Source organism: Pogona vitticeps, chromosome 2, assembly GCF_051106095.1.
Source record: "Pogona vitticeps strain Pit_001003342236 chromosome 2, PviZW2.1, whole genome shotgun sequence".
NCBI classification, from domain to species: domain Eukaryota; kingdom Metazoa; phylum Chordata; class Lepidosauria; order Squamata; family Agamidae; genus Pogona; species Pogona vitticeps.
This window is the reverse complement of record NC_135784.1, coordinates 100,024,727-100,047,836: the sequence shown is the minus strand read 5'-3', so window position 1 is coordinate 100,047,836 and position 23,110 is coordinate 100,024,727. Positions and strand designations below refer to the sequence as shown.

Sequence of the window (23,110 nt, the reverse complement as noted above, 5' to 3'; positions counted from 1 at the left end):
AGGTGAGAAAATAGGCTCCACAGAATGTATTTATGGGTTAAATTTCTTGTTCTCAGGAAACATTGGATTCCTTGGTAAGCAACGTTAACATTGAGCTGTTAAATGCTCTTCGCTACCATATGGTGAATAAGCGACTCCTAACTGATGAACTGAAGCATGGAATCTCTTTGCCTTCAATGTACCAAAATATTGATCTCCAGATCCACCATTATCCAAATGGAGTAAGTATTTAGTCAAGCTACAGATGCCAATGTTGTGAGATTTTTCTTGGCAAAGTACCAAACCAACATGGGATGGATTTATTATTTTCTTACTGTTTTAGATGAGTTGGCTATAAGAACAAATTAACTGTTTCAGCAGGTGTAGATATATAAAGTGGGTTTTCCACAGCATTTAAGGTGGGTGATGTAAACCAGAGGCCAGTCTACATTATATAGCTGTCACGTGGAATTCCTGATATGCAGAAGCAGGTTCAAGTGGCCTTCCTATGGCTGCTTGTAAGGTGTAGACAGGCCCATAAATAGCTCAAGGTATAGCAAATAGTTGCTTATTCTGTCTTGGGTGTTGGAAACTAAGCAAAAATGAAGCTCATGGAATTAGGTTTTTCTTATCCTTTCCTGGGATTCGCTGTAGAAGATTGCTCTGAGAACCCTGGGGTAGGGCAGGGGGTAAATTGATCCAAATAAGCAGAATACAGCCCATAGTAGTCCACTCTCCAGTGACTTGAACTTTGGAGTATCATTAGTGGCTTCAACAAGCAGTTCTTGGGATTCTTTTTGGATTGAGAAAACTGCAAAGTCCCACTGACTATTTGTAGTTATTTCCGCAGCTCTCTTGATTAGGGTCAGAGAATTTAGACAGTAATTAGGTACAATGTAAAGCTCACTTATTTTAAATGCTTGAATATCTAGAGACGTATTGGGCCTCATTTGGGATGGGAAACAATAGCTGTAATGTCTGATTGCATCCTCCATCAGCTAGCATAGCCAATGGCTGGGGATGATGGGAGTAGTTGTACAACAAATACAGTGGTGCCTTGCAAGGCAATTTTAATTCATTCCGTGAAAATCGTTGTCTTGTGAAAAAATCGTCTTGTGCGGTTCCCTATGGGAACTGCACAAGATGAATGAAATTTATTCGTCTTGCGAAGCATCGGTCTCAAAAAAAAAAATCTTGTGAAGCATGGTCATAGAAAAAACCATCTTGTGAAGCACCATAGGGATCACAAAAAGCAATCGTCTTGCGGGTTTTTCACCCCGTGAGGCAATCATCTTGCAAGCCACCACTGTATCTGAGTAGCCACATATTTTTCAGCCTGCTGAGAAGTGTATAGGTAAACGTGATATAAATAGTATGAAGGAGCAGCAATGAATGAAGCTGTCATGCTGCCTTCATAGTTCTTTTCATGTGCCTGGGTGTCCTTCCCTTAGCAGAGAAAATTGCATTAGAAGTATCCTATGAATAAGAGTACAGTATTCAGTTTATGTGTTTCCTTGTTTGTTGGTTTGTTTGATTAAAACATGTGAACAGCAGGTTCCTCTAAGTGTCTCTCGCAGTTCTCCCCACACAATAATTAGAAATCAATCTCTCTTTAATAAGAACACAGAGGCATAATGATACACATAATAAGCCGTACAATTCTCCAAATAAATCAACATTTTATTATTACACCATCATCTTTCTTGTTTTCACTGTGCTGACCCTTGCTTTTTCCAGATTGTGACAGTGAACTGTGCTAGGCTACTGAAGGCTGACCATCATGCAACCAATGGGGTGGTCCATCTGATAGACAAAGTCATTTCCACAACAACAAACAATATCATGCAGATTGTTGAAATTGAAGAAAGCCTTGACACTCTCAGGGTAAGTCCACCTTGGATTGCTGCAATGTATTTCCCAATATCAGTTTAAGGTGTGGTCAGTTTCTTGGGTATCCCTAAAATTCATACCCTTACTGGATTCACTCTGTTTCTTTGGTATTTCTTTAAAGACTGCTGTGGTAGCAGCTGGACTCAATAATCTTTTGGAAAGCGAGGGGCAGTTTACTTTGTTAGCACCAACCAATGAAGCTTTTGCAAAGATACCACAAGAAACTCTAAACAGAATCCTGGGAGACCCAGAAGCTCTGAAAGGTAAGCAGCCACAACATGTCTCTAGTATATGGGTGTCATACACAGTTCCCCTTGGGCGGCAAGGTGAGGCATACGCTCATTCCAAATGTTTTATGAAAGGTCTCATACTTCTGCTTGGATTGTGCCAGCTTTCCTGTTGGCTTTTTTTGTGAGAACTGCTGGCAATGATTTTGGGCTATAATTCCACATAATGTTTTTTGAGATGAATGTTTCTGATGGACCGCCATAGCCACCTGTCCATTCCTGGAGACTTTGCTCAGAGGCCTTTCTCCATGTGCTCCAGCCTTCAGAAGTTGGGAACAGTGATCTGAAATCAGAGCCCCTTGATGGCCAGGTCTCGCTTTGCTTACTTTCAGTAGCTATGCTGGCCGGGGAATTCTGGGAATGATAGTTTCCCACTTCACTGAAAAGTCCACCTCTGATACCCCTGGCCACTAAGAGTTGGGAAGGGCAGCCCCTTTTTTTAAAAGGGTCTTTTGCTCTCCTTAACTCTTTAAAGTCTTTTGCCCTCGGCAGAGGCAGGAGGACATCTGTGCATAGAAAGCAGGTCCCACTCCCCACTGCTGTATCCTGAGTTTGCATGGCATATCACTGCTATTATGGTGGTAAAGTTGCAGAGAGGAAGCCAGCAAAGGGAAGAAAAAGAAGCAGTGTCAGCACTGAGTCATTAGCCAGAAGGCAGACAAGGAGTCTAAATGGTCAGCATTTTGTAGCCGGAACCAGATGAGCAATTACCAGGTTGGTCAGCACTTTGAATGGTATACGAGATGAGCACCCGTGTGGTCTCTGTGACCTGCCCTAGCAAGCTGGTTTGAAAAGAAAAGTCTGCTTCCAAAGCAGAAAGAAATATATTACAGTCAAGCAGAGTTACTGTTTCAGATTAAACCATCTCCAGTCTCCAGACATTCACCGGCCATATGAGTTGGTGGGTTTTGGGAATGGTAATCCAAAAAAGTCAGCTTTTTAACTAAGCTAGGTATCCATACCTTTAAAGGGGAGAATATATATATAAAATATTAAGAAATATTTTGTACATTTCTCAGGAGTACAGGCTTCTTTTGAGTACAGGACCCCATTGAGGAAGTTTCCCTTTCCTTTTGGCCATTCACACCTTATACGCAAAAACTATGAGCTGCCCTTTGCGTCTCTTTCTGTACAGTACTGAGTTGTCCCTGTACTAAATCAGCGTGCTGTATATAAGAACTTCTAACTGGATTATTTTGCTTTTTGGTGGGGTGGGGAAGAGATCAAGCATTTTGGGGTGTTAGTGGTTTATTTTCATGTCATAGTCTTTGACATATCCGAGGTAATTTTCAAGCTGCTTTAGATCTGCCTTTTACGGTCCCTTACCTCCCAATATAGACCTGTTGAGCAACCATATTTTGAAATCTGCCATGTGTGCTGAAGCGATCATTGCTGGTTTATCCATGGAAACCCTCGAGGGCAACATGTTGGAAGTTGGATGCAACGGTGATGAGCTAACTCTCAATGGGAGGCCCATCATTGCCAACAAGGATGTTATAGCAACCAATGGTGTGATACACTATGTCAATGAACTACTCATCCCAGACTCAGGTAATACTTTTATTCCCTTTCATTGCAACATTTATTTTCCCTCTTCAAAATGCAGCATGCTGTCCAGACTGACCAACATAAAACAAATGATGCTGAATCAGCCTGAATTGTACTGCTTTCTGCAAATGTATGAAGAGTTAAGTGATGCCATTTCACATATTCAGTCTTGAGTGTGAAAGAAGCATGGTTTAACATGTATTTTGCTATTTTTTAAACTTAACAAATATAAAAACAATAACGTATATACCTAAGGAACTTAATAATACAGAACAATAAAATTATGCAAAATGTGCCCCCCAGACCATTTGGAGATATAACCATTTTTTTCTTCCTTTTATGGAACCTCATTCCCCCTTCCAAAACTGCATTGTCTCTTGCAAAGGTGCTCAAAATTCTCCCTTTATTAATACAGAATTGATAAATGCTCCCCAGATATCTGTACAAATATTATTTATCAAATCCTTCTTTACTTTCTTACATGTTAACTTATCATTAATAGATATTCCAGACTATACCATTCATTTCATTGAAAATTGTACTTTGTTTTCCAGTTCCTTTGTTCGTACCGTTAAACTTGGCACTGTTAAAAAAAGGAAATTAATTCTTTTATTTTTAAAAAAAATCTGAAAGAAAAATATACAAAATACAATTTATATATTTATTTTTAATGGAAGGGAAGGCAAACTTTGAACCTCAAAACAGGGTGAAAACTGAGAGAGAATATCTGAAATGGTGATGTGAAATAAAGCATTAAAAGAGTACAGTTGACATATTTATTACTTTTAAAATGTATGCTGTCCATTTTAAAATGCGTATTTCTAGTTGCATCTATTAGTTTAGGAATTAAAAACCCTCTGAGAATTCCTTAGTTACTTCTTCAATAATGAAAAATATAATTGGGAAATTTGACAGCCTTTTTCTTTTCTTATTTTGTCATTTTATAACTGAAGCCAAAACTTTGTTGGAGTTGGGTAGGGAATCCGAAGTTTCAATGTCTGTTGAAAATTTTAGACAAGCTGGTCTCGGTTCCTATCTCACTGGCAAGGAGCGACTGACACTCCTGGTGCCCATCAATTCTTTCTACAAAGGTAAGTCCTAGAACTCATGTAGAAATGTCATCTGCCTATAACTAGAACTGCAAATTTCAATCAATTACATCCTCACAAATGAAGCTCGGCCCTTGGATGTATATAAACTGACTGCGGGGAGTCCCTTTTTCATTGGTAAGGCTGGAAGTTAAGGTCACCTCTGTTGATTATTTTGAGGCTGTTTTGGTTTTTGTGCTTCACTGTGTAACAGAGAATGAGACATGAAAATAGGAAAGAGATGCATCCTTTCTAAAAATGAATGGAAACCTTTATTCACTCAGTTGGAACTTGAGTGTCCTTCAGTCACAAACATATATAAATAAATCAATATAAATTTTGGGATTATTCAGATTTATTAAACATTTGTTTAATCAGTTGAAATTTTAGTTAAGAGTTTGATGTATTCATGTTTATAGCTCTCATGCATCAGCATAACTTTGCTCTCACTGATGCTCTTTATATATGGGGCTGCTCTGGGTTTCTTTTATTAGTTGTGTTACCCAAAGAAGTCCTAAATGGCTTCTAAAAATTGCTGATCTTTGGTATCACTGTGACTAGAGATGAGAGAAGGGAGTTGTGGCAGAGCCATGATAATCATGCTTTTGAACTAAGGGCTGCAAAGGAGATGGTTAGTACTGCACAGAAATACAGTGGTGCCTCGTTTAGTGACGTTAATCCATGCAGGAAAAAACGTCGCTAAATGATTTAATCGCTAAGCAATTTTTAAAAACCCATAGGAACACATTAAAATGCATTTAATGCGTTCCTATGGGCTAAAAACTTATCTGTAAGAGAAAAACCTCCATAGCGGTGGCCATTTTGGGTGCCTCTAAAGCGAGACAAAACAGCGGTCGCCATTTTGTTTTTCCGGTGGCCATTTTGGAACCGCCGATCAGCTGTTAAAAATGGGTGCTTTGCCACGATCACGTCCCCGCAATCATCACAAAGCGATTTTTACCCATAGGGGCCATCACTAAGCGATCGCTCTGGCAATGGCAAAAAGTCCATCGCTAAGCGATTTCGCCGTAAAATGGAGCGATCGCTAAGCGAGGCACCACTGTACTTGAAAAGATTGACTAAAGTAGAATTCCCCTTCGCTCACTTTCCTTTTTAAAGCTAGTTATAGATGGAAATACTTTCTGAATATGGGCCAGATTATGTTGGTGTCTTTGGCAAGCAAAAATAGGTGTGAATGGGACTGCATTCTCTTCTCTTGGGAATTTAAGCCCATTTGTTGTCGATCTTAGTTCTGAGAACTATCAGAATGATGGATGTGGATGACACCAGTGTGAATCATAATGTTCCATCAGCAAATTTCAGTGTTTATATAGCTTTCACAAAATGGGTTGCAGACATTGATTCTACCCTGCCCACCTCCACGCCCCCAGAAATAATTCATATATTTTGAAAAGAAAGCAATTGCTGGTGCCAAGCAACAGAGGATCTAATTGCACAGATGCTTTTTTAATCAACATTTATTCTGTTTTGTCCTGTAGACCAGACTCCATTAACAGATCGCAACTTGCTCCGTGATCACATTGTGAAAGGCCAGCATTCCTCCAAGTACCTTTTCCATGGACAGAAGCTAGAAACTCTGAGTGGCAAAGAACTAAGGGTTTTTGTGTACCGCAATGTACGTTTCCATTTAACAATTGCTCCCAGTCTGACAATTCATGCTCTAAAATTAAAGGTGTATATTATATAACTCTGAGGTGCAGATCAAAGATAAGTTCTGGATTTTTGCGCTGGAGTTTTGTCAGTTTGCTTCTTGCTTTTAAACCCCGGCCACCTATAGCAGCGTCCATGAGGCTCTTCCTCCTTGCACTCCAGAACAATCCTCCACAGCTGACTAAGCCCAACATCACCCAGACAGTGACTTCATAGGAGAGCAAGGGCTTGGACATAGTTCATCCTGTTCCACCAACTAAAATCTGCCTGATACATAGCACTGACTTTTTTTTTTTTTTGATTGAGTGAGAATGAAAAAAGCTGGGTTTTTTCCTCATTTGGAAGACATTTTCAAGTAGCACTGAACTGTTGGGAGAGGTGGGTGGTGTCCAAGCACTTTCTCAGGATACCATATGGTCCCAGATTTCCTTTACCTTCCCTGTTGCTAAATTTTCCTGCCATATTAAGGCGAAGTGGGTAGTTTTGGCAGGTATGTGTAGCTACACAGATGGCTCTAAATGCTTCCAAATCCAAACAAAACAAAACAATAACTGTGAAGAAGTTGTTTAAAGCCTTGCTTGTGGATGCAAATTTGGATACAAGAATAACAACCAACGAGGCGACAGCAAACTACTATCTGGCCTATTGTTACATGTGGACCTGGCCTGTGGAAATGTAATAATCTCAGACTTATTTTACCTTTTAAGAAATAATAAAATGCCTTCCTTCTTGTAGAATTTGTGCATTGAAAATGCCTGCATTGCTGCCCATGACAAGAGAGGAAGATTTGGCACCTTGTTTAGCGTTGATAAGTTTTTGACACCTCCTGTTGGAACCGTGATGGATGTGCTCAAAGCAGATGACCGCTTCAGGTAACGGTGACTATGAGTGTGAGGATATTGGAGTAACATGAGTAGCCTTGCTTCAGCGAGGACATTTTTTGGTGGAGCTCATCATTAACACATCTAAACACCTGTCAATATTTCCATGTCAGTCATCTGATTTTAAGGATTTGCTTTTGATATGTAAGAAGAACATAGGATTCCACCAAGTGAGCATGGTCCATTTTGCGTAGTACATGTTAAATTGATTGCACTGATTTGGCAGGATCTGCCAGATGGTTATTTATCCCTCAGCCCCAGGATTGAACCTGGAATCTCCTGCATTCAAAGGATGTGCTGTCCTGCTGAGCAGTGGCTCTTAACAGTATTGCTCTTGACTTACTACTTATCTAGTTTGAATAGCACTATAATGCTACAAGTATGACCCTTCCCTGCATCAGGAGTTGCACTCTAGATGTTGTGCTGGTGGGAATCATTGTTCAATGACAGGAGAAGGGCTAAACGTTCCCCAGTGAATAAGGACACAATACTTGTGGAAAGATTGCCAAGTAGTCAAGAATGCCCTGTTTCTCCCTGCAGGTATAAGCGCAAACAGTATCTCAAACCAGAAGAGTGAAAAGGGGAGCCTATATGTGCACCCCCACCTCTTCCAACAGCTTGCCTGTTCAGAATGTGGAACACACTCAAGTCCTGAGTGAACTTTCAGAGCAGAGTGAGAGGCAGTTGAACAGAGAGATCTGAAGCGCACATTGGCCTCCCATTCCCTGAACTCTCTTGGCTGTTGCTGCACACAGTTGTGCAAAAGAGCACAGAAACGAGAACACCTCCTCCCCCGCATTGCTTTGTAAAATGTGTTTCTGTCATGGATGTATATCCTATGTCTTCGCACAGGCCAATTTCCTGAATATAACAATAAAAAAATTTCAGCAGTAATATAAGATGTATTTAAAACACACGCGCACAGAGAGAGAGAGAGAGAGAGAGAAGCTAAAAGCATTTGTAAGTATCAGTTAGCAACAATTCTTAAAGAACTTTGATGGATCCAGAACCCATTTCATCTCTGGGACCCTCCTGTGTGTGTGCAAACAGAACCAGCCCCTCCAACCCCAAATGCAAAGAAAGTAATAAAAAAATAAGGAGAAAGAAATGGGAAGTGGTTAGAGGTTCATGTCTAGTTTTGCCCAATTTGAAGGGTGAATCACCACTGCTAGATGCTTCCAATGCCTGTTTTTCTTTTGAGCCAGAAATAAAGGAGGAAACCAGAGAGCTGAGAGTCACAAAACATGTCCATCTCTGCATTTTAAAATTTTTTAAAATTACATTTAAAAAAGGATTGTTGCCAGATTTCCTCAGAGAGGATATTCTGCAACAACAAGGTGCCACTGCAGTAAAAGCCCTGTCCTTGGTATTTTGATTTCAAAGGAGATGAGAAAGCCAGGCTTGATAAGAGAAGACAATCTTAAATGTTAGGCAGGTTCATGTGGGTGAAGGTGACCCTTTAGATTTGTAGTTATCTGTATTTGACCCTTCAGATGTTTAGGACATCAGGGTCTGCAATTCCTTGAGCCATCCTGGAACTTTAAAAAAAATCTAGGCTTTAGAGGAAAGGAAATCCTAACTTGATGACATTGGATGTCCAACCTCAGGTATCTAGTAAAAATGTTTATCTTTCAAAAATGCCTTTTAATTTAAATGATTGGAGAGATTGAATTAATTTGATGTGAGACTAAAAGAAGGTCCTCTTCAAATATCCACTTTGTGAAAGTCAGGGGAACACAAACAAGCACTGCAATTAAATTAGATACTATCTGCAATGTTCTTTAATTTTTTTCTCCCCAAAAGTAAAAGCAAATAGATTTATTGCTTCCATTTTTCAGATTTAGAATGAGTGATAATTAAGTCCTCCCACTAAGCCCTTAGAAGCTGAGCGAACCTGTATTACATGAAGGCAGATTTATCACTCAAGCTGTTGTTTTGCTCTAAGTGGAGCCATTGTTATAGAGAGGCTAAATGTAAAAGTCTGCCTAGATCAACATCCTCTTTTCAAGACCCGGTGTTCCTTACTTGTTTTTAAAGCTCCTTGTTGCAGTCCAACCATAAGATCCAACATGTAGAGAACTTCCTTCTCCTCCACTTCCTGTTTCAATCCCACATGTTGACCTAAAATCCTCCAGAGGGGTTTTTCCAACTCCATTTAGCATACACAGAGGACTACAGAAGGTGGAGAGAAGATTGTTGGCCCCAGAGGAAACCGTGGGATCCAGCAGATGCACACCAATAGATCCTGGCTGCAAGTTCCAAAGCAAGTGGTTGTGTTTCACAGAGTTGTAGCTTCTTAGGAAGTGAGTGGAGTAGACAACTTGTTCAGGACTCCACCAGAACACATCTGAAGCCTTAGACTGGGGCTCATGTATTGTAGTTGTGAACTCTTCTTTGGAAGAAAACTGTGATAACCATTGGATTTGTGTCTGTGTGGCTTTTTTACAGCACTCTTGTGGCTGCCATCCAATCTGCAGGTCTGACAGAAACATTGAACAGGCCAAAGTCCTTCACTGTGTTTGCACCAACAAATGAAGCTTTCCGAGCCATTCCTCAAGGGGAGCTGAGGAAACTTATGGGTAAATATCCAGGGATCATGTTGATGGATATTTGATGGTCCCATCATTTTATAGTTTATACTTCAGTAAGGGATCTTCATAAAATACTCAGTTTGAATTGGTCTGCATGCCCATGGGATGGAAACTATAAGTCACAAAAGTGCATTCACATTTCCCTGATGTTATTAGAAAAATAATGTGCAGAATTAATTTATCTACTCTATCAGACCTTCCCCCCCCCCAACAATCAATTTATTAGTCTCCTCTATTCCTATGTATTAGTTTTTAAAGAAATTCCTGAAAGTTGCAATTTTCCCCCTGTGCATGCTAGAATTGTATGCTATAACTATTATTCATAGCTAGGACATAACTGGGCTGGTAAGAGGTTCCCCTGCCTCAGCACAAAAACACCCTTTTTTACTATGCTGTTAAAAACTGGTGGTATGCAGTTAGATCTTTAGTTGCGAAGCATGAGAAGCAGGACTGGTCAACATTTTGAAACGGATTTGAGGGAACAAGAAATTAATGCTATAGGAGGATAAGGGGAAGGGAGCACTCCATTGATCTTATTGCGTTAAATGTGACACAGTTCCATCATCATTATTTACTGGCTGAAATGTTGTTCTCGGAGAGGCATCCTATGGGCTTACCCTGTTTCCACTAAAATAAGACCTAACCTGAAAATAAACCCCAGTATGATTTTTCGGGATGCTCGTAATACAAGTCCAACCCCCAAAATAAGCCCCAGTTAAGTGAAACCCCGCCCTCCACCACTGTGCAGCAACCAGAATAAGATGGCATGACTGTATTTGAATGAAAGTAGATTGTTGTACATGAAAAAAATAAAACATTCCCTGAAAATAAGCCCGAATGCAAAAATTAATAAAAGACCCTGTCTTATTTTCAGGGAAACGGGGTAGTTTATAATGTATACCAAGCAATCCACTGTCCTTTTATACTTATGAAAAGTGGTAGTCTCATCACTTTTTCCTGGTTATAACTTGACTTCTTCAAATATTTAACATCCAACTGCTTACTGCACCCTGTACCGAATCTTCAAAGAGCTAGTGCTTAGTGGTGTGATTAGCCTATAGCCTCCTGTCCAGATTATTCAAATCTCCCATATGCCACAGTCTCCAGATTTAAGAGTGAACAGAGATGAGAAAAGGTATATAAGTCAAGATTTCAGGTTGGAAGAGGTAGTCCAATAACTGTATAGTTCTAGGACTGTCCAAAATCTTCCTGTGAATGGCTCACATGCAGTACCTAATTTGTTTTGTTTTGTTTATTTGTAGCATTATTTATATTTTATTTTCTTTACTATGGAAGGAACCCAATGAAGCTAACAAACAGAATCTATAACAGATCTATTTAATGAGTGAGAAACCTACTGGTTCTTAAAAGTTTTTCAGCAAAAAGATAGATTTTTCTTTCAGCTAAAGAAAGATACCATCTTTTGAACATGGAAGGATCTAAGTTACTTGAAAAAATGTAATGTGTGTGTCTAATACACTTACCCAAAATGATTGAAGGAAAGAAGCAAAATCTGATTATGTTGATGAATGGATTGATTTAGTTACTGGACTAGTAGAAAGAAAGATACTAATGGAAGATTGGGGCTGTCTGCGCCTACTACTTATTACTGTACAAACGTATACTTCTTCAGTGGTGATGGTGCTGTTCTGTTCTGCTTGTGGGTTTTCCAAAGGTACCTGATTGCCCATTCTGTTGACATAACCCTGAATTATACAAGTGGTCTGACTCAGGATGGCTCTTGTGATAGATGGTGCTCTTGTAGACACCATCCATCCTGTAAGGAAAGGGCATGTATACACGGTCAGTAAATTTTCATGTAAATATTGAGACGTTCTCTCTCTCGGACTTTTAAAAAAGGGTTTGAAAGAATACGAGCAACAGTTAGGACGGTGTCTTTTCATCGTTAAAGCCCAATCACTTTAGGACATCGTAATGAAACCTCTGGTTATGGGAACAAGTTATCCTTTTCAATTGGTCAAACAGCACTCGGCACGCTTGTTCTCTTGCTTAATGCACAAATATTTCATAACTGATTTGTAGCTACTGTAAGCAGCTGCAGAGCTGAAACATCCCAGATGTGTACAGTCATGATGTTCTCGGGCTTTGTAAGCAAAATATTTAGCTTACTGTTCTGAAAGCAATGACTCACAGTTGGTGGGAATACATAGCAAAGAGAGGGCTTGTGTAAGGGGGGGGGAAGGAGGAGGAGCAGCAGCAGCAGCTGTGATTTTTGGTTAATCCATTTTTTTCTTCTTCAAAGTGAATGCCACTTTGAATATTTCACACATCACATCGTAAAATGTGCCTTGTTTGCCTCTGTGGATTAAAAAAAAATTGCAAATGACAGTTTGCTAAATTTTGGCAGAATTTGTGGCCAGTGTTTGGTTGAACCAGAGTATTATTATTTTTTTTGAATGAGAAAGCTTAGCTGTGTTTCTAGATCTGGGCAACCAGCAGTCATAGTAGACGGCTAAAAATCATGAGCTAAATCATAGAATCATAAAATGACTGAGATGGAAGGGGTTTTATAAGGCCATCAGATCCAACCACTGCTCAAATCCAAATCCAATGATAGCCCTACTAAGAGAAGGCCTGCTGACTTAGATGGGACAATGCTTTCCATGACACTGGAGAGTGGACCTATAAATCAATAACTGCTGATTATTCCCTAGTGGAACAGTTTGCCAGAGGCTGTAGAGGTAAAAAATGCAAGTGCCTTTCCTAGTATTCAAAGTGTGATTCCAAGTCCATTGAAGTCTGATAGTACCCCAGAACTGCAGTTTCTCAGTAAAGCCTTGGAGAAGATGTAGATTGGCTGTAGAGCATCTGCTTTGATTGCAAAAGTTTCCCATTTCAAATACAGGCATTTTCATATACAAATAGGAGAGACCATGGGGAATCATTGCTATCAGTTATTGTCCACAGTGGTGGGCTAGATGGATCTCTCAACTGGTGTATTGGATAAAGTAACAGACTAGGACTCAGGAACTTGGGATCAAACCCCCCACTGAGCCATGGAAATTCATGGAAAAGAGCTTTCCTCTATCCACTTTATCCATGCCCTGCATTCCTTAAATGCCTCTCCTTGAAAGCCTATTAAGGTAGTTCCAACCTGACAGCACATCTCTCTCTCTCTCTCTCTCTCACACACACACACACACACACACACAGGTGGAGCAAGGATCTGTCTCAGTATACAGTAGCTTCCTGTGTTCTTATGAGAGGTTTGATTAAACAGCTTTATTACTGTTAAGATGGAGAACAACGTTGTGGTGGATTTGCACTTCTCTCCTCTTATATGAATGTCCCTCAAACATTTAGTTATGAAGAACGAGTCTTGTAACTCATAAAGACTTATCAAAAACGTTCCTAATATTTGGTTCAGTTTCATTTACTTCCAAAGACAGCATTTCAGAGCTCCTCTCTTCTGGCAGATCTTTGGCCACTTGAAGAAGTGCTTGCCAAATCCCTTGATTTATATGCTAGCTGCTATGATTCAGTGCTGCCTGCTCTTTTTGTTTATGGAAGAAGCAGACAGAGGTACAGGCGTCAAAAGCTATACAGAAGGACCACTGTGGCTGCAGAGTCTAGCAGAATTTTTTTTTCTCAAAGAAATGACATCATGTCAAAGAAAGATATATATTTTAAAAGTAAAATATGGGCATAATGGGAATCTGTCACCTCTGTTGAGAAAGTAAAGACTTCAGACTATTCTCCGCACTATTATTCCAAAACTTTTGGATCACCCAAATCACATGTTTTTGCACTTGAAAAACTAAAGCAAGGGAAGCTGTATCTCACCGTATTCCCTGCTGTGCAAAATGCTTCAGCTGTGAAGTGCTGAGAGAATTCATTAGCTGGAAGCAACATCTACAAGCAAACAGAAGGCTCTCCATAAGTGTGCTATTTAAAAAATATGGTTACAATCTTTCCCCGGTGGAACAGCTGTGTATTTTCAGTGGAAGGAAGAAATACTTTTATGGTATTGTTCTTCTAACATTGCAAGCTTTAAGATCCAAGCACGCTGTTTCCTTTCTTAAATGTCATGAAATGTAATTGTTGAACTATAATCCTTCCATATTGTTGTTATACCCTAGGTAACGCGAATGAACTCACCAATATTCTGAAATATCACATTGGAGATGAAATATTGGTTAGTGGAGCGGTTGGTGCTGTTGTCAGGATGAAGTCTCTTCAGGGAGATAAACTGGAAGTCAGCTCTGTAAGTTTACAACCTCTAGTATCCATTAAAACACACATATACACACACTAGTCTTTTCTTCTTTCAAGCTCAATGTACTTTTTTTTTCAAATTGACATCCTTTCCTAGTTAAAAAGAGAGAGAGAGAGAGAGGCCACAAGGGCCTAGCAGATTGAATGTTACCATATGGAGCCTAAGGAAGTTTTAAACTCTTAGTATTAGAGAAAAATCTGGTTTTGGTCCCAGATGGTTGGTTCGAATTCTTTATCCCCAAATAGATTTAATATACTCATATTTTTTAATGCTGTTCTGGGTCTTCCTGGTATGAAGGATCACTTTTTAAGTTTTTAAAGGTTTTCTTAAAGAATCATCAGGATAGCTATTCCTAACAAAAAAGTGTCAACAATGTTCAGGCCAAACTTGATCCTGTGATATTCCTTTCAGGAGGTAGGAAGAAAAAAGGGCCTCAAGCTGGCACACTTTTGTTCTGCTGTTATTTGACATGAGCAAAAAGGGGTATTTCATCTCATATGGGCAGGGTTATCTCCTGTTCAAATCTTCAGTCCCTAATTCATTAATTCACTTCTAACAGTAAAGGGATATAAGACAGATTCTAAGGGTTCTCCTGCAAAGCATATCTTGTCTTGCAGAATTACAGAGAGTCCTTCTGAGTTCTGAGGCTCAGTCTCCCACCCACCTTTCAAGAAGACTTGAGGGGGGGCAGAGAGTATGAATTGTACAGGGGATATTAGGGCAGGCTTTGAGGATAAACTAGCAAGGAAGCTAGATGACTTTTTAAAATATACAACTCAAACAAGAACAGCTTGGAAAACAAGGAACTCTTGAGTCCACTTAAATCCAAATTTGATCAAATGAGATGTTAAGGGGAATGTTTATTCCTTACAATTAATGAGTTCTCTCTTGACATTCTAAATTTCTGTGAAGCTTGGAGAAGACCATCCTTTGATCTTCTACCGTCATGTATTACTGACAATTTATCTCTAATATTTTCACCTCAGAAAAACAATGTCATAAATGTCAATAAGGAACCTGTTGCTGAGGCTGATATCATGGCCACTAACGGCGTGATCTATGCAGTGAATACTGTTTTACAACCACCAGGTAAGTCAAACTGGGTTCAAGCATAAAAGAGATCTCATGCTTCCCTCAGGTTTATCTTTCTTTCCTACCTAGTTAAAGGCATGCGATTATTATGGAACAGCACTGAAATGTCTGTTGGTGAAAGGAAGTTCATTTCCTGTGCAGAAGGAAATAAGAAGTGACTCTTATTTTCTACAGAAACATTATAGCTATTTCCAAAGTGCTTGCTCATTTAGGAGAGGCACACATGTCACATTAAAGTGTTTTGACTGTGTAAATAAAGGTTAAAATAAGAAAGGAAGACTGGTGTCGTTGATGTGATTTCTGTAGCAATGCTCTGCCATTTCTGTGGAAACTCCCTCCACAAAAGGGCCAGGCTGGCCTCATACCTGCAGAGATTTTTTTAATCAAAAAATCATGCTGGCTTCCCCCACCCCTATATAATTCACTCAGTTGTAACATGGTTTCAGCCCTAAGGAATGGTTCTGTGTTGATTTGTTGATATAACTGCCAAAATAATCCAGCTGGCATGTCGTGGAAAAAGAAAGGACAAAAGGAAAAGCAACTTTTTGCACCTCTGGTTTTCATTTGTTGTTGTTTTAAATTGTTTTGCAGGGTCTGCTAGGTGAGGTAAAAGGGATGTATGAACAATTGTAGTAATTTGGGTTTTTTAAAAATAAATGTGCTAAAAGGGGAAAAATAAAGAAAAGTGATTTCACCATGTTGTGAATTGTTATTTCTTTGGTAACAATTTGGCACCTTCAAATATTTTTGCATCAAAGTGCTAGATGAAGCCAAGGATTTTACCTTCACAATTGCTGTATGTGTCACATGTGGCCCCACTAATTTTGAGGAAAGAATAGACTGACAATAAGATCAATGGTTAACTTCTGAACTGTTGTTTGCCTCTCAGCTCACGTGTGTATTATCCTTGTATGTTTTGCCATAATCCTTTTGCTTGCCCTCAGCTAACATCTTCTATTCACTCATTCTCCCCTTTGAATTGCAGCAGAAATATGTTAGGAGTGGCCTTCTGGATATTTTTGGACCACATTTCCCATCATCTGTCATTACTGGCTCTGCTGGCTAGGATTCATGGGAGTTGTAGACCAAAATAACGTCTAGAAGACCACATTTGCCCACCCTTTGGATTAATTTTTAGAAGTGCCTTTGATGAATTCATTGTAAATTTGTTTGTAAACTGTGGTTATTTTTAATGGCAGTACTGTCAGAAGCATCCAATGTCATCTGGGAGGAGGCATTTTTGTTTCTCTCTCAATAAAGAGAGGGAAATGCCTCTTCCATAGTGGTGCCTCATATAGCGAGCACCATGGTTAAACTGCAATACTGCAGTCAAGCTTCTGTTTATGATCTGAGTTTGATCCTGACAAGTTTAGGTAGTTGGCTCAGGGTTGACTCAGTCCTCTGTCCTTCCAAGATCGGTAATATGAGTACAGACCTCACTGGGAGGCAAAATGTTCTTTGCATAATTATGTCGTAAACCACACAGAGAGTGCTGCAAGCACTATGGGGTGGTGTATCTCAAAACAATAATATAACATTTTCATCCCCTCCACCACCACGCCTGGTGCAAAGAACTGCCATTTTCATCAAATGCAATCAATCAATTAATTAGCTCATGTAATGAATTCTATTCAGATTACCTGGATTAGATAATTACCCTGATGAGTACCCATGTGATTCATATCTGTATTGACAAAGGGGTGGTGGGTAGAATAGAGGGAGACTGAGAACTAGTTAACGTGATAATTTCTTTCATAGTGGCTATTAATTCAATATATCTAGTCAAGCCTACCTCTTAAGGGAAGTTATGGGTTAGTATGCAGAATTTTCTAGGTTTCAGCATGCAGCTGCAAAGTCTGATTAGGTCAGGAGGAGATTTAATAGTGTTGATATTGGATTGCTCTCTGCTTTGCATTTTGAGAAAACTGCATCCTGCTTCTTTCCTGTGTTGAAGGTGGTTTGAAACCAAACAGAACAAAGCTAAACAAAATCCCCACAACGTAAAACCTAGGCAAAAACATTCCGATAGAACAACGCATGATGATCGCAAGGAATAGCTTAATATTGTTTGAACTCTGTCCTCCTTTAGCTTCGACACCCAGTGAACGGAGTGATGAGCCTGCAGATCCTGGCATGGAAATCTTCAGGCATGCTTCTGCATTATCCAAGGTATGCACAAGACTCAATTCGGCAGGTTTCCTTAAGACTGATGCAACACAGACACTAAGAGAGGGGCTGAGGAATATCCCCCATGGGGTTAAGGCCCAACTGTTGACCTCACCATACATAGAATAATAATAGTGTGGGGAGATTGTCTGTAATGCAAATGCACACATGCACATAACACAGACGTTGACCTGTTTTTGCCTTTCTGTTTTGGCAGGTTTCCTTGAGGAATGCTCGACTAGGTGAGTGATTTTTATATGTCACATATGCTGGCATAAATTAAATGGTGGGTCTCTCAAGGGGTTGCTTCCCAACATCCACTGTGGCTTCTGATCCAAGTAGTAACAGCAGGGGTTGACCCCTTATGAGCTACCAATCCCAGCGCCGGAGCCTCGTTGCTTGTGGGTGGCTTGGCAGGAAAGACCTAAGCAACTGAAACATCTTCCCTTGATCTGTGCATTAATGTTTTACTAGCATATTGTGTGTCAGCCAGGAGAAGCTCTTTTGGCATGACGCTGTGTTGGCGGCTTCACTGCCTGATCCTGAATTGAAATGCTGAAAAGATGGGGGATGTTGCCTGATAGCTTAGACAAAGCAGGGACATGCTAATAATATACCTTATATACTGTTAGATCTCTAAGGCTCCCTTGCTTTTCTCTGTGAAACAATCAGCAAAGAGTTGAGACACAACATGGTGTAGAATAAAATTGGCAGGGTGTTGTTTTATCTTTATCTTAATAGAGCTTTTGAGAATCTAAATATGGTTAATTCATACTTTGTTGTCACATCAGACTTGGCAAATACTATCAAAGTTAGATGAAGAAAACAGGTCTTGAGTTTTTGGTCATGATTGCATCACCTTGGTACGCCTATCCAAGCCAATGTTCAAAGGGCTTCAGTGGAACAAGTCTGATGGAACACATTGTCCAGGCTTCAAAATATTTATTTTTCATAATTTATGGAGGTAGACCTTGTTTTCAGCTTACCACGTCATTGGCTTATTTCCCTCTCTGCATCATTTTGTATAATTCATCAGGATTTTTATCCAGTGCCTATTTTAATCTGATCTTGCAAACCTAGTGATTAGTTAAGCAGCATCAGGTGAAGGCAAAACCAGATTCCCATAAAATTTTAATAGCCAAAATAATAAATGCATGATGTTCACTGATAGAACAAAAGAACAAAAAAAACAAACAACACAAACCAAAACTGCCTAGAGTCAGATACTGTATTTATGAATTGATAACCTCTCTCTCTCTATATAGGGCTCCTTTGTTCCTTGAGTTCAGGGTTGGGTAATTTTCAGAGGCCCATGGACTGCACAAGCCCATCCCTAGATCTTGGGTGGCTGAATCTCCCACCCACCAAAATATTATTCTTTAAATTTATTTAATTGAAAGTGGGCTCTCATATCTTCTAGTGGGATTTTTGAAAAACAAAATTGGGTGTGAGGGCCACAGGAATGATGGGAAGGGGCATGCGTATCCTGGGGACATCCCTATAGTCCTCGGGCCACACAATGCTCACCTCAGATATTATGGCAGGGTAATATCTATCAGGATTTTAGCATAAGACCCAGGTCACACGTGCCTCAGAACAGAGGTAAAAATGAAGAATGAACAGTGCCACTTCTGGATACTTGGCAGTGGATGCCATTTTGGAATATTTATTTGGTGTTTAAAAACAGTATAAAGCCACGTTTCATTCTGTTTATAACTTCATCAAATCACTATACAAAAATACAACAATGCAATAAAATAATAACTGAACCTCTTAAATTCTTTGAAAGGCATCTTTAAGTGCCTAGAGAACAAAAATGATTTAACTTGGTGCTTGAAAGTTTGAAATCTGGCTACCATCTGAGCTTATATAGCATGGGTGGGTTGCATAGACAGCATCACCAGTTGTGAGGAAATCTGGAGGGTCACAACTTGCCCAGCCCTGCTCTGTCAAGATGGAATTCCACTACACCACAAACAAGATATCCGTTTATTTTATTGACATACATCTGCTGTCTGACAGAGGCATCTGAAGCAGAGGATTAGCAGAACGTCTTAATGCACATAGTGGCCTGGATCCAGTTGTTAGTCCCACCTGGACTAGATCCAATGTAGAACTTACATAAACATTTGTTTACCAAGTCCCCGTTGAGTCTATGGGTCTATTCTAACTGGGGCAAGCAAGTAGATTTAGGCCAATACTTCCCCACACTTATCAATGCATATATAAATTTACATTTTTAAATGAAAACTCTACTTAAAAATGAATGCATCAGAAAAGCTAGCTCATACCTCAGCCTGTTCCCTGTTCTGTTTACAGGGAGGCCTGGCCAGGGGGCTGAGTTGTCGCTTTCTCTAAGGGGAATGATACTAGTATTAGCTCTTGTAAATTTTCATGGGTACATCAGACCTCTGTGGCTTTTACTCAGTGCTCGCAGACGCCGAGATACTGTATTTTTGATAAATCTCTGCAAATCCATTGCAATGAAGTATGTGTCATCTACTCCATGATTAAAGCCCATGTTCACAATAAACACCATTCTATCTTTTCCCAAAAAGTCCCTGTTTTCCTCTTAGCTGCGAAGAGCTTTCCAAAGGAACAGATTAGACGGAGAAGCAGGAATAAATGAATGCTGATTTTAATTCATGCAGGACTCAGTGAGTCTCAGTGATATGTAGACATGATTAATATGGATACATTTAATGACTGTGACTGCTGTTTTTCTTTTTTTCCTTTCAGCTCCTGTGTATGCCAGATTGTTAGCAAGGATGAAGCAACAGTAAAGTGACAGCAGTTTTACAAGTCAAGCACAACCAACGATTCAGCCTGTTTTTGCCTTTGGGTTGTTGAAGAGAAGGACTCCATTTTGAAAATAAAACCAAAGACCATCTTCATTATGTATTGTGCAGAAGTTACATTTTTTTCCCCTGATAAAGGAGAGAAAATAAAAGCCATATATATTTAAACCTTTATGTGATAGGCTACATGTGTTCCCATCTATACCTAGCAATCGAGGTGGCCTTATCTGTTCCCAGACAATTTTGGCCCAGTCTCCAAATGTGCAAGAGCTGAGCTTGACTGTGACCAATAATTACACTTAAATCTATGCCTTTCAGATTAAATCTATGCCTTTTAAAAATGTTTAAGATTTAACATTTTCGTGGACAGTCAGAAGCCGAATGTATTCTCATATGGTGCGATAGACCATTGTACCCCCTCTCCCAGAGCCTTCTTCCTTATCTGGCAGCGGCTCTTCAAATTCTCAAGTCTGGACCATTCCCATTCCTTCTAACCAAGCCCTTTACCTGCTGGCCTTCTGCACACAAACCAGCCACACTACCCAGACCTGGAAAACTTTTTGGTTTTGGACTTCAGCTCCCATGATCCTTCAGTTTTGCTGAGCTTTCTCCAGAGCCCAAACATGTAATTTGTCTCAGCTCTGATTGTATCACTGAGCTACATACTATTTCTCTTTTAATTCCTCTGAAAGTTAAGTTTCCCCCCCACTGCAGAGATTCTGATGAAATATTTTGGACTTGATCTTCAGAGACAACATTAATCATGCTAGCCTGAAGTAGTCTCAGGATCTATTTTATGCTATATGTTTTATATAGTCAGAAAGCAAAATACGGTCACTGAGTTTGATCCTAAACCTTTGTACTTGTTCACATCAAAAAATAAAATCAATGGTGCTCATGTACCTAAGAAGTATTCTTTGTCCTTGAAGGCCAATACAGTGAATAATCGGTTTTCTATAAGGTGCTAATGTAAAAAATTACTCTATTTCATGAATTTTTAGCAAGAGTCAAAATGTCTATCTAGCATTCATTTATGTATGGATAATGATAGAATCATCACCTTGTACTTGGATTTATCCATGTTGATTAAATTTCCATGTTGATTTTTCTTTTTAAATCACAGAGTAAACAGGTCTCCTTACAGACAAGGATGGGAAAGCTTTGGATCTCTTGATCCTCTTACACACACACCCTTGAAGACCTACTGAGCATAGCCAATGGTGAAGTGAGGGAATATGGAAGCTGTAGTTTAAAATATGCAGAGGGCCAAAATTTCCCTATTTCTGTTTGACTAAGCAATCAACTTTGTGACTCTTTGTGGGTTGAGGCTTTCAGATCTTGTGGCTGAGGGAAGACAGATTTCTTAGCAATAACCTAAAACCTTACTACCTCCTCCTCTTCTTCCCTTTTGCATCTGTGATGCATATGTTTGTATAGGCACATTTTAAGAGAAACGGCTTTGTAAAAAGTGTAACTTGTGCCTTCAATTGAACCATGGCTCTGTAGGTCACAGGGACGTGGTGCGCTGTGGGCTAAACCGCAGAAGCCTGTGCTGCAGGGTCAGAGGACCAGCAGTCGTAAGATTGAATCCACGCAACGCAGTGAGCGCCCGTCACTTGTCCCAGCTCCTGCCAACCTAGCGGTTCGAAAACATGCAAATGCAAGTAGATAAATAGGGACCACCTCGGTGGGAAGGTAACAGTGTTCCATGTCTAAGTTGCACTGGCCATGTGACCACGGAAGATTGTCTTCGGGCAAAACGCTGGCTCTATGGCTTGGAAACGGGGATGAGCACCGCCCCCTAGAGTCGAACACGACTGGACAAAAAAATTGTCAAGGGGAATCTTTACCTTTACTTTATCTGTAGGTCACAATTCAAGTAGCTTCACAGCTAGCACCACAGATGGCATCCTTTTTTGGGGGGGGGGGGCTTAAACCTGGAGATTCAATGGAATGGTGGGGACAGAAGTTAACATTCAAGCCTCTCCTGCCACATTGCATGTGGAAGTAAAGTAGATCTTCATGTGTTGAGTACAAAGCCCTGCCCAGGCATTTTGTTTCCTCACAGGCAGACCTTCACACTGAACACATGGAGGCCTGTGTAGCATCTGGGTAGAATAAGGGAGGTGAAGCTTTCTACCAGCTTTCAGTCTTCATGTTTAAACAGGGCTACAGTGAAGCCTTTGGCTTTTCTATCCCAACCCACCTCACCATGAATGAGATGGGTTGGGGTGAACGTGGGGGGCTGTTGTCAAAGCCATCTTACACATGCTAATCAGAGCTCTCTGAATGTTGGACTATAATCTTGAGAGACCTTGCTTAGGCACTCTCAAAACCATGCACTTTGTGTACTCCAGCCAGAACATGTGGTTTTTATTTTCTTCCCTCCTGTGCTTTGAAAACCTTCCATGCAATTCTGTGCTTTCACTTCTTCGTCTTCCTTTTAAACTTCGATGTTGATATTAGGGAATTTGCATGACATAAGCTATGGTCTGATCAGTGCCGTCAATTAGCTTTTGTTTACACATATGGTTCTAACTTTATTATCTTTTGTTCTTCCTGAGTCTGAAAATACACCCCCTCTGTAATGCAGTCATAGTCCTCTTCCTCATGAAAAAAACTTTGAATAAACAATTCATTTGTAATAAAGCTTGGGGTTTATTTTAAACATGGAAGTATGCTTTTTAAAGATCACAGATGATGACTTCAGTATGTTTTGTTATTTAAGGAGTCACTACTACCAAGATGCTCTGGTCCTCAGATTACATGGGCAGTAGAAGAGCTACAGCAGCACCATTATTCTGAAAAACACCACTGTAATGTGAAAAGCCCAGGGCACCAGGAAGAAGTTCACCCAGCCATTCTTTTCCTATGATACCTGA

At 40.0% G+C, this 23,110-nt stretch overlaps 1 protein-coding gene across 1 annotated transcript in view; it reads left to right on the top strand.

Moving 5' to 3' along the window:
- The window catches only part of TGFBI (transforming growth factor beta induced), a 56,472-nt gene extending 33,595 nt beyond the window's left edge, over positions 1 to 22,877 (top strand). Inside the window, exons 5-17 of the mRNA XM_020782669.3 lie at positions 57 to 221; positions 1,717 to 1,863; positions 1,991 to 2,132; positions 3,495 to 3,707; positions 4,658 to 4,795; positions 6,292 to 6,428; positions 7,199 to 7,335; positions 9,793 to 9,923; positions 14,036 to 14,160; positions 15,159 to 15,261; positions 17,354 to 17,433; positions 17,648 to 17,672; positions 20,170 to 22,877. Coding sequence (XP_020638328.3) covers positions 57 to 221; positions 1,717 to 1,863; positions 1,991 to 2,132; positions 3,495 to 3,707; positions 4,658 to 4,795; positions 6,292 to 6,428; positions 7,199 to 7,335; positions 9,793 to 9,923; positions 14,036 to 14,160; positions 15,159 to 15,261; positions 17,354 to 17,433; positions 17,648 to 17,672; positions 20,170 to 20,213 — 1,587 coding nt within the window. The 3' untranslated portion in view covers positions 20,214 to 22,877. The remainder of the gene's footprint in view (positions 1 to 56; positions 222 to 1,716; positions 1,864 to 1,990; positions 2,133 to 3,494; positions 3,708 to 4,657; positions 4,796 to 6,291; positions 6,429 to 7,198; positions 7,336 to 9,792; positions 9,924 to 14,035; positions 14,161 to 15,158; positions 15,262 to 17,353; positions 17,434 to 17,647; positions 17,673 to 20,169) is intronic.
- Positions 22,878 to 23,110: the final 233 nt, after the last annotated feature.